General features: G+C 40.1%; 1 protein-coding gene across 1 annotated transcript; it reads right to left on the bottom strand.

Annotated features, from left to right (window-relative positions):
* Positions 1 to 2740: 2740 nt before the first annotated feature.
* Positions 2741 to 6396, bottom strand: LOC126623169 (tobamovirus multiplication protein 1-like). Its single transcript, XM_050291969.1, has 11 exons — positions 5959 to 6396; positions 5724 to 5814; positions 5579 to 5631; positions 4412 to 4504; positions 4242 to 4313; positions 4052 to 4124; positions 3788 to 3833; positions 3617 to 3680; positions 3467 to 3520; positions 3308 to 3385; positions 2741 to 3030 (listed from the first exon to the last, which is right to left on the bottom strand). Exons 1-11 carry the CDS (start codon positions 6148 to 6150, stop codon positions 2938 to 2940), a joined length of 909 nt encoding a protein of 302 aa, XP_050147926.1. The 5' UTR covers positions 6151 to 6396; the 3' UTR covers positions 2741 to 2937.
* Positions 6397 to 11658: the final 5262 nt, after the last annotated feature.

The following is an 11658-nucleotide window of genomic DNA, read 5'->3' as shown; positions in this document are numbered from 1 at the left end:
AAAAAGGAGAAAAGAAAAGCAGTGGGAACAGAAAAGTAAAAAGAAAAAGGAAAAAAGAGAAGTGAGAATGGATGAGCACGACCAAAGCAAGTGGGTTTGCAAGCAAAAGATATCTTACAAAACAAGGTGGACAGAGAATGAGCGGGGAGATCAAGAAAAGCAGAAAGCAAAAACAAGGAATAAACACCCCACTAGAATGATGTGGTTTACTTTCCTTATTTTTGAATGATGTAATTTATTTTTCATATCTTTCGGAGATATCTATATAAACCCCATCAGAGGGTAAAAAAAAAAAAAAACGTCAAGCCTAAAATAATGGGCTGGAGTGTTATGGGGAGGGCGAATGCCTATATGCCCAAAAGAGCCAAGCCCGCTATTATCACCCACTAGGTGATCAAAAGTACGCATAGTACTTTAAAATTATACATGAGCACTACTCATGTGAATCATACATAAATTATACATGAGCAATACTCATGTCAATCATACATAAACATTCATGAGCATCACTCATATCAATCATACATAAACATTTATGAGCATCACTCATGTCAACATCCATAAGCATCACTCATATCAATCATACATAAACATTCATGAGCATCACTTATGTCAACATCCATGAGCATCACTCATGTCAATCAACATAAACATTCATGAGCATCACTCATGTCAATCAGCTTCGAAGGCTTCATTTGCAAAAGCTCCAACTTCAAAAGCTTCATTCACAGAGCTCTAACTTCAAAAGCTTCATTTACAAAAGCTCTAGATTCAAAAGCTTCATTTACAGAGCTCCAGCTTCAAAAGCTTCATTTACAGAACTCTAACTTCAAAACCTTCATTTACAAAAGCTTTAGCTTCAAAAGCTTCATTTACAGAGCTCCAGCTTCAAAGCTTCACTTGCAAAGCTTCACCTACAAAGCTTTAGTGCAGGGTATACAAATACCGCCTCCGAACAACCGCCATTTCGGCCCATACATGGATTCAATTTGAAGTCTCCAGCCAACAGACTCTATTGACCGAAGACTTGGGGGACTACATTATGTACCATATATTGGGCCTCGATTGGGCCTTATAAAAAAATACTTAGGGGACTTAGCCCATTATTTATGTATTGAGGAGCGAGCCCTTATTTTATAAAATGGACTCATTCACTTTCATTAGAGAGCACCCATTATTCATGTACTGAGGAGCAAACCCTTATTCTAAAAAAGGGACTCCCTCACTTTCATTAGAAAGCACCCATCACTTATGTATTGAGAATTGAGCCCTTATTCTATAAAAGGGACTCCCTCACCTTCATTAGAGAGCATCGCCGACTGCTAAACAACCGCCTCGTCGCGAGCACCAACTCTAGCCCATCATTTTTTGTATTGAGGAGCGAACCCTTATTCTATAAAAGGGACTCCCTCACCTTCAAATGCCACAAGCCGAGCCAACCAAGGCAACATAAGCCACAAGCAGAGCAGCCTCGCAACATGTGCTACTTCTAGTTGAGCATAATTTTAGATTGAGTACCGTCTCATATCGAGTATCAGTTCTAGACGACATCTAGTTACTACAGCCGACACATGGACTGAATTTCAAGTCTCCAGCCAAAAGACTCTTGACTGAAGACTTGGGGGACTACTGTTTATACCATACTTAGGGCCTCCATATTTATACCTCGTATAAATACTCGGGGGACTCGAATGTAATTATGAAATAAATGGAGAGGCAAATATGTAATAAGTGAGGAGCCCTTATTCTATAAAAGGACCCCTCACCCTCACAATTAAGGAGGCCAATTCTTAGGCCATACCCTCACCCTCTCAGAGCTCTCATCCTCACAGAGAAGCTCTCTCTCTCCCTTTTCAACATCTCAGAGAAATACAATAATCAGTGTGGACGTAGCCTAAACGTTGGGGTGAACCACGATACATCTTGTGTTATTTACATTTCTTGCAGATTTACGGTCGGATTTACGTTGTTCCAAGACCTCCGGTTTTGTGCATCAACAACCTGGATATTGTCATATGACTAAGCTTGGCAAATGAACTCATGTAGCGGATACTGTCGAAATAAAAATAATTCCCCCAATCCATTGAAATCTAGTACCGAATTGGATGTGTATCGGGCTGCTGGATTCTAATGGCATTGTGCACGTCCAAAGATTCTAGGTTGAACTGAATGCGAGAGACAGAATTGTCTTCGGATTTTCAACGGCCACTGGGGCCCACTAGACACCACGTGTCGTGCGGTGCTCTTCCAGTCCTTGGACCCTACCTCTAGCTGAGCCGTTTCTAGGATGGGTGAGCTGTTAAACAGAAAAGTTAACTGGAGGCCTACTGGACACCACGCACGTGTGGTGCTCTTTCAGTCTTTAGATTCTACCTCTAGCTGAGCCGTTTCCAAGGTAGCGGGGTGTTAAACAGAAAGATTAACTCTTCCCAAGGCCTCCGTTGACGTCTCTCACTAACGATGCTGTCAACCACCGCGTTCCGGTTTAGGAATTTTATCCTGATTCCTTATGAAGTTTTCGTGAGGCGCGGTCTAAAATATGTTTATTCTTTCCCCATCAATGAGAAAAAGTTAAGTTTTATTACGAGACGGAACTAGTTGGTTTGAAAGTACCGGCATAATTCTTGCTGTGTTGTAGAGGGCGTTGATAGATACCGTTCCCATTGCTAGAAAAAAGCATCTACAGGAGAAATAATAAGTAAAATACAAGAGAAATATTAAGTAAAGAATATACATGTAATTGAACTGAAGCAGGTGACACAATCATCAAACAAATTCAGTTTCAGTATTGGCTTAAAACATCCTATCATCACACAAAGGTGATACGCGACCGAGGGAAGCACTAACCGCGCAGGAACGAGGCTCTCCTCTTAAGAGTACTACCTACTTTTTTCCTCTTTCTTTCCCTGAATAGGTTGCTAGCGGCAGATAGAGCTTTCAACTTATGGGTTGGTATTGATCAGAAACACGTCTTGGGGGCAGCTTTCGCAGGATGAATAGCACCAAAGCCGATGGAACAATCTCCGCCAACTGCCAAAAGAAGTGAAAATAATTTATGACAGATAAAAGCGCTTATATAAGAAGCAGTCAAAGACACAAGTAGTCCATCGAGGTTTTGGTCCTTCCCTACGGGGATAGATTGTAATATTTTCACCCAGAAAGTCCCTTCCAAAGTGTGAAACAGATATAGGTAAGGTCCATTAGATGATCCGGTGAAGTAAAGACTACAGTAGCTAGACACTACATGAAACTCGTGTCATGGTAACAGCAATATACAAAATTCGAAAGTTCAGGATTTAATACTTGCCATGTAATAAACAAGGTTGAGGATGGGATGACCAATGACATCGACATCTGCATCTTTGTCAAATGCAGAAACTGCGAGCTGGAATACAATCACGAAAGAAGTCCTTAGAAATTAATGACTTTTCTGGTTACATGTGCTTTGCAATTGAGAAGGACTTACCACAATGCATCTTATCAAGAAACATGTGCAGCAAATGCCTGTGACCCATCCAACCTGCCACGTAAATAAGTTAGGAACCATGATTCCTAACACAAATTGCAAGAATTGCGTTTGAAAACTGCCACTGATGAACGAAATATAAGCACAAACCTCCTCTAGCTTTTTTTGACGTCCTCTTGACTCAATGGGGAAGTGCCTTAGCATGATAAACAACCTAAAGTGATAAACAAGTCAAAAAAAAACACTTGGTTTATTAAAACCAGAATAAAATTAAAATCCGAAAAACTCGGATGCTTTCTCAGAGCTGACAAAAGTCCTTGCCTTCCACCATATATCAAGAATCCCAGAGCAGTACAAAATGAAATAACTGCAAACAAAATGAACATAAACATAAACGTAAATAGTTCAGCTTTTCCATCTGCATAATAGTTTTTCTTGCAAATGAAGTCACCGTCGACTTAATGTGCTGACCAGGGATAATAATTGCCTACTGCAATGAACTTATTATTCATACTGCACAACTTGAAATTAGAGGGAAATAAATTAACAAAAGGCCAAAAAATTAATATAATATCGACTTTTGACCTGAAAAGAAGATTCTAGCAACTTCTACGGCAACAGGACTTCTGCTTAATCTCAAGAAAATCCAAATGCACACCTATCATCATAACACAATGACCAGGAAACAGTGACGCCCGCAGTGTAGCAGCAAAATAAAATTAATCCAACATTGCGTCCAACCATTTTCAACAGGAAATACATCGTTTTGACTTACCTGTGTGAAGTATACAAGTCCATTTATAACATAATATGCAGGTCTAAGTTTATCTGTTGGAAGACTTCTGGCCTAAAAAAATCATAAAACGAATTAGATGACAGTAATTAACGGGGAACAGTGATTATTTCACATCAGAATCGAAGGCAAAGAAAAGTTGGTATACGTACCTGGTGATAGATCTCAGCCCAAAATAAGACAAGTAATGTATACGTGGAGAAAAATAGAAGTCCAGGAAGATCCATAAGCAGCATTTCAAGAGCCTACAAAACAATAAGGCAGTGTCATCAGAAGAAGTTACATATCAAGATACTGCAAAGCATCGAAACATAGTGATGTTAGGGATCAAAGCTACAATAAATCGAACTTCGCTTTCAAATCTTAGAATTGCAGATGTATGACCCGTGAAGAGTATAATACATGATGCATGCTACTGGAGAACAAAACAGTGCTATTGAAGGGTCATTATCATGCATTTCTAATTTAACTGCTCCAACAAATCTTAATATATCAGCCTGGTCAAGCCCGAAGCCTATTTTCACAGTGCGGGAGAAACAGAAACTTATACTTACGTTATCATTGCATTTACCATGTAGGAGAGAAAAACTAAACAATGCTGTACGTGGTAGAAAATGTGTGAGAGCAATCACAATGTACATGAAATTTTCTTACAAGTTTTATGTATCATCTTAATACTACTACTGCAACTCTTCAATATTCACACTTTGACTAGATAAGCTACATCATTTCTAAGATAAATTTATATACTTGTACAAGGTTGAAGGTTCATATTTCACTGGTCAAACTCGTAAGGGAAAATCTATATGATGAAGATGGAAATGTATTCCTGTGCTACGTTCCATGAAAGAAGAGGACCCTGCACATCCTGTTTATAATTTTCCAACATACTTAATTGATGGACCTACGCATTTTCAAGTATATTTTTCCATACCAAGCATGAGAAAAAGTTGGGGCTCCACCCTAAAAGCAATAAGCCCTTGCCAGGTTTCTTAACTCTATTAGGTGAGACAATTTTCACATCCTCGTGAATCACTATTGTTTTCCATGGAATATTAAAAGTCCTAAAAGTATGAAAATTGTTACTTAAACATCATACACTCGCCACTAGGCCATTGTGTCCCAGGTTCAAACCCTCACCGCTCCCCTTAGTGTAGAGTTTAGCTTAGAATATCGTTTGTACTAAAAAAAGCATCGTCCATACACTCACGAAAAACACATTTAATAATCCTAGAACAGGACAACATTTATATATGTATGTGTGTGTAAAATTATACATAAATAATTGAGGAGTGCAAATCACAAATATAATATCATACCTTAGGTTTGATAAGGAAGACAGTTTTGAAGAGACCAAATAGGAGAGCCCTCACTGCCCAAATGCATTTTGGTTTTCAGACAAAAAACTTATACAATGAATTAACAAAAAAAATAAATGAATAAATAAATTAATTAAAAACTTACATCCATTCACTAGAAAGTTCATCAAATGGAAAACCTTTTGTATTGTCCACCCATATTCTGGCACTCTTAACTGTATGCGCACAAGTTGTACCTGAAAATCATCTTTTTATTTATTTATTATTATTCGAGCATGCTGCTGTAGCCAGCTTGGCTACCTTGAACGACGAGATCAATATGTTCCTTCCATAAAAAGAAAACATGATAAAAATGAGAATAACAATGTTGTTGATTGTACCAGTGCAACAAGGGAAACCAATCCATACGAAGCACACAAGATATGGTAAGTGCTGCTGCTACCACCGCCACTCCCCCATTGTTTCTTGTCCTGATTCCACCAATCCTGTAAGCCTCCGCCTTCGCCACCGCCACCGCCACCTCCACCGTCTCCGCTGAAATTAAACACTAAGCCCTTCCTGGCTATCATCATCACCGCCACCTCTTAATTCTCTCAAACAAAATAAACAGACTATGTTTTCTTCTATTTTGCTATTCACAGAGGAAACTAATTAGATTGGAATATGATTTCTGTCTGGAGAAGCAGAGAAAGTTGGCAAAATGACGGAGCCAAGTGGAAATGACACGCGGAGAAAGGAGACTAGGACACGGAGATGGGTTAGGCCACGTGTGGGTCAGCCATGTTCGTCGCTTTCGCGGCGGACTCCTCCTCACTGGATCGGATCTGGATTTTTTAGTGGAGTAATACTATTCATATCATGTTTTTATACATTTTTATACCATCTTAGGTGACATTTGATATGAACAGTCACATCATTTGAAAAATTTGTAAAATTCAAGGAAAGAAAGGAGAAAGACTCGTATATTACAATCATCATTTAATTAACTATTTTTTCTTAATTATTAGTTTATTAAATAATAAACTAAATTTAAAAATATGATTAATTCAAATGATGTGGTTGTCCACATCAAATGCCACCTAAAATGGTATAAAAATATGGTACAAAAACATGATATGAATATCATTACTCTTTTTACTGCGTGCATTTACCATTTGGTCTGCATGCACTATATAGCATCTAAACCACCCAAATAATCCAAGGCCTCCAATAAACCACATCACTCCATCATTGCTCACCATCGAAGCACCAAGTTCATTTTGGTGTTCGCTATCCACATATCAATTTTACATCCACGTTGTTCTATTAGTATATGTCATTTGATTATCTTTAATTTATTTAATCCGACTATCGAAGTTTAAGAGGAGTGTGTAGAAAATAAAGAAGGATGTCTGGATAGCACGACCTTGTTCACTTAAGTTACAGAGATAAAATCAATCAACGGCTTCTAATACACCCCATCATTATATCTTTGATCACCACCTAAGTTATATTCTACGCTTAAGTTTATTTAAGTTACGGAAATAAAGTTTTAAAATTGAGCGCAAAAGTAAGAACACGTTGCTAAAACCAACTCAGCTGAACGTAGATATACGAATGTCACATGTACATTAGTTTTGAAAATTTGAGGGTTTTTCTTTGGAAATGAGTTACCCTGAGGAGTTAGCAGTTGACAAATTTCAGGGTTATTACAACATGAGGTAACCGTTTCTCTTAAATTTATCTTTCAAGGCGACAAATCCTCAGGTGGCATTTGGGGACGCTTAAAAGATACAGATTTAGGTAACTTGGTGTTCAGGCAACCAGTAGGTCACCTTCCGGAAACCCAACCACGTGACCACCAGCTGCTGTGATCACTGTTTCAATTATTTTCGATGAACTGGATCGGTCACCTCTATTGAAAGATAAAAGAACCAAAACAAAAATCATACAACCTGAAAGATGTTATGCCGCTTAGGGACGAAGCCAGAAATTTCTTCCCGTAGGGGCAACCGAAAACAACTAAGAAAATCTTATTATAATATAGTTATACGCAATATGATATTAAGGATGGTTTGAATGACAAAGTAATGAGAAAAATATAGTAATGAGAAAAATTTCAATATAGTAGTGGAAAGTGGCAAAGTAATGAGAAAAATATAAATACATGATAGGCGGGAGAGGGTTTTCTCAGTTTGAATGACAGAACAAGAGCATTATTGCTCATATAATATTTGATATAGAGTATAAGTAGAATGAATGTATGTTAGATATTAGTGTGAACACGAAATTTTCTTGAAAACGAAAGAGACAAGAACAACGTGCACAAAGTAATATTTGTATTTGATGATTTTGGGTTACAATCTCTCTATCTTGATCCTCTGATTCGATCTCCGTAAGGTGTTGATTTTTGGATGTGAGATTGATCCAAGGGTCGTCGGGGCTTGATCTTGGAAGAACGTTCTTCAAGGGCCGTGGGCTTGATCTTGAAAGTGGATTTGAGCGGATCTTCAAAGAGTCGTTGGGGCTTGATCTTGAGGATGAGCGTTTCTTCAAGGGCTGTTGAGGCTTGATCTTGAATAACGGTGATGAACGGATCTTCAAGGGGCTTTTGAGCTTGATCTTTGAAGAACAGTGATGAACGGATCTTCAAGGGCTTTTGGGGCTTGATCTTGAATTGGTGGAAATTCTTCAAGGGCCTTTGGGGCTTGATCTTGAATTGGTGGAAGTTCTTCAAAGGGGCCGTCGGGGCTTGATTTGGAAGGTGGATGATTGTTGATTCAAGGGCTGTCGGGGCTTGATCTTGGAAGAACGATGAATGAAGAATGAAGAAGGCTTTCTTGATTCTTTGGGATGAACGGATGATGAACGATGAACACTTTCTTCAAGGGCCGTCGGGGCTTGATCTTGAATTGGTGGAAGTTCTTCAAGGGCCTTTGGGGCTTGATCTTGAATTGGTGGATGATTGTTGATCCAAGGGCCGTCGGGGCTTGATCTTGGAAGAACAATGAACGAAGAACGAAGAAGGCTTTCTTGATTCTTTGGGAACTTGGATGCTTGAGAGCTTCAGAGTTTCAGAGCTTCAGAGCTTCAGAGCTTCAAGGTGTAATATTAATTCCTTCCAAATGAATGAAATTGGCTTCTATTTATAGAATTCCAAAACTTGATTTTTGGGATTAAATAATCAGATGAAATAAATAATTTCTGCCGGGCATTGACACGTGTCCTGTTTGATGACTTTTCCAACTTATTTCGATTTTTTTGTTTAGACACACGCTACGTGTAAAATTTATGTAATACATGAGCGTTGAAACTTTGATTTATCGGTCAACATTTATTTACCAAAATTTCGATGTCTACAAATACCCCCATTTCAAGGCGCGTCGTATACATATGCTTGTCACATGTAGGAGATGCGTTTTGAAGTCCCTTAATGTAGATGTCGATCCAAGGGCCGTTGGGGCTTGATCTTGAATTGGGCTGGAAATTTCTTCAAGGGCCGTTGAGGCTTGTTCTTGAACTTTGTTTGAAATTTCTTCAAGGGTCGTCGAGGCTTGATCTTGAAGGTTGAAATTGGACCACAAAGAGCTTCATGTGGTAGCTGATCTTTGGCTTTGGTAGTGGATGAATCGGCACGTATTTGTTTTTGCGCTTGTTGACTTTCCACAGCTTTAATCTTGAACTGGGTTAGAGGACTTTTTAGATTCCTCCAATTGTTGACTTTCCACAACTTATTCTTGAACTGGATTTGATTCAAGGGTGGTGAATCGGCACGTGCAGCCCACAACGCCTAGCAAGTCGACCCAAGAATTTGAGGGTCAAAACGAGTCCACTACCCAGAGTGATTGCAACCCTGATGATATGAGATACTTTTGATTTTGAAGAAGTAGTAGATGAATCGGCACGTGCTTTGTTGTGCTTGTCTCCACATGCTTCAATGTATCATTTTTCCTTGCCTTATCTGTTCTTCGGGCAGATGTGGTATTTTCTCTGGAAGCATAAGATGTTGAGATAATGGGTACTTCGAGAGTAGTGCTAGGTGAGCAATCAGGGAAGGGTTCCAAGCAGTCGGTTCCTGACTGGAAGTTTGACATTAAGTGCTCGCTGATTGTTTTTTTCCTCCTTGTCCCACAGGTAAGAACAAAGACAAAGAAAATGACAGGGAGAAAGCATGATATGAAATACTCTTTCTTTCAAAGAAGTGGTGGCGATTTGACAGCGTTGCATATCAAGGATTTGCTCTTCGGCGATGGTGCCGTCGATATGTTGTTGAAGCTTCTCGAGCTTTTGGATTCAACTCAGACCTCTTCTTCTCTCTAATTCTTCAACTCGGACTCCTTCTGCTGAGTTGATTGTGCATGCCGCATTTCCTTATTTGTTCTCCAGGCAGATGTGGCAGCTTCTTGAGTTCATCAGCTCAGACTCCTTCTGCTGAGTTGGCTGTGCAGGCTGCATTCTTCTCTGCTTGTTTCTTCTGCACGTTGTCTCCACATGCTGCAAGGTATCATTTTCACTTGCCTTATCTGTTCTCCAAGCAGATGTGGTAGCTTCTTTGGAAGTACAGCAGCAGTGGAAGACGAGTACTCGAGAGTAGTGCTAGGTAGGCAATCAGGGAAGGGTTCCAAGCAATTGGTTCCTTACCCGAGTTTGAGTGGAGGTTTCGGCATATTGCTTTCTTTATCCTTGTTTTTACAGGTAAGAACAAGGACAAAGGAAAGGACAGGGAGAATGCATGATATGAGATACTCTTGCTTTCTACCCTGGTGATATAAGATACTTTTGCTTTGGTGTCATTTGTTTGCAGAGGTACCCCAAGGAATAAGGAACATTGAGTGACTAGAGAGGCTTCGTTGGGAAGGCATTCTCGGAGATGAAGAAAGGTTCTGTATGTCTGCCTTGCTATGGAGGGTGAAGGTGGACAGTTATAGGAAGTTCTTTAATACCTGTAGAGGTACTATTCTTTCACTCGTGTCGGCAACCATTGCGTGATTAATCAGTATGGCTTCACGTGCTTTGTTCATTATCAGAAATCTTCGACAAATTATCCGTCATTTTCGCCAAGATGAGTGTGCATGTGATAGGTGTTGACGAGGCTGAAAAAAGACTGGCGCCTCTTCGATATCTGGGATCGGCGCTTCAACAAATTGCCCGTGATTTCCGCAAAGCTGAATTTGCGTGTGACGAATGCTGACGCGTCTGGAAAAGCAAGATGCCTCTCCGATTTCTGAGCTTGCTTCTTCGATTTTTGAATTGGCCTCTTCTAATTCTGAGCTCACCTCTTCGATCTCTGAAATCCCATCGAGTGCTGATTTTTATAGAGGCACGCGGTTCGTTTCAAAGCACACTTGAATTTTCGCTTGTAGAAACTCCCTTCTTGCACTTCTAAGATCTTGATTTGTCCGACCTTTTCTTTCTTTAACACCTTTGAAAATGTCTGGCCCATCCGACCGTCGTTTTGACTTGAACCTTGGGGAAGAGGCAGTCCCGCCTTCTCCAGACAACATATGGCGCCCATCCTTCATATCCCCTACTGGTCATCTTACCGTTAGGGATTCGATGATGAAGAATGATATGACTGCTGCAATGGTGGCCCGGAACCTTGTCACTCCCAAAGATAACAGACTGTTTTCCAAACGGTCTGATGAGTTGGTTGTTAAGGATTCTCTAGCTTTCAGTGTGCAGTGTGCAGGTTCTGTGTCTAATATGGCCTAACGCCTATTTGCTCGAACCCGTCAAGTTAAATCATTGGCGGCTGAAGTGATGAGTCTCAAACAGGAGATTAGAGGGCTCAAGCATGAGAATAAACAGTTGCACAGGCTCGCACATAACTATGCTACAAACATGAAGATGAAGATTGACCAGATGCAGGAATCTGATGGTCAGATTTTACTTGATCATCAGAGGTTTGTGGGTTTGTTCCAACAGCATTTGCCTTCGTCTTCTGAGGCTGTACCGCGTAATGAAGCTCCACATGATCAACCTCCGGCTCCTCTTCTTCCTGGAGTTCCGCCGAGTGGTGAGGCTTCAAACAGTCAACTTCCGGCGCCTCTTCTTCCTGGAGCTCTGCCGAGTGGTGAAGCTTCACACGAGTAACCTTCGTG

This window comes from Malus sylvestris, chromosome 5 (assembly GCF_916048215.2).
Source record: "Malus sylvestris chromosome 5, drMalSylv7.2, whole genome shotgun sequence".
NCBI lineage: Eukaryota > Viridiplantae > Streptophyta > Magnoliopsida > Rosales > Rosaceae > Malus > Malus sylvestris.
The sequence above is the reverse complement of the archived record's forward strand: the minus strand, read 5'-3'. Positions and strand labels throughout refer to the sequence as shown.

Excerpts from the sequence above, each read along its gene's own strand:
- LOC126623169 (XM_050291969.1), bottom strand. The coding sequence starts at position 6,150 with ATGATGATAGCCAGGAAGGGCTTAGTGTTTAATTTCAGCGGAGACGGT. Across the intron at positions 3,834-4,051 it reads TGCTAGAATCTTCTTTTCAG|TTATTTCATTTTGTACTGCT; the intron begins GTCAAAAGTCGA and ends TTTTGTTTGCAG. Across the intron at positions 3,521-3,616 it reads GTCAAAAAAAGCTAGAGGAG|GTTGGATGGGTCACAGGCAT; the intron begins GTTTGTGCTTAT and ends TTTACGTGGCAG.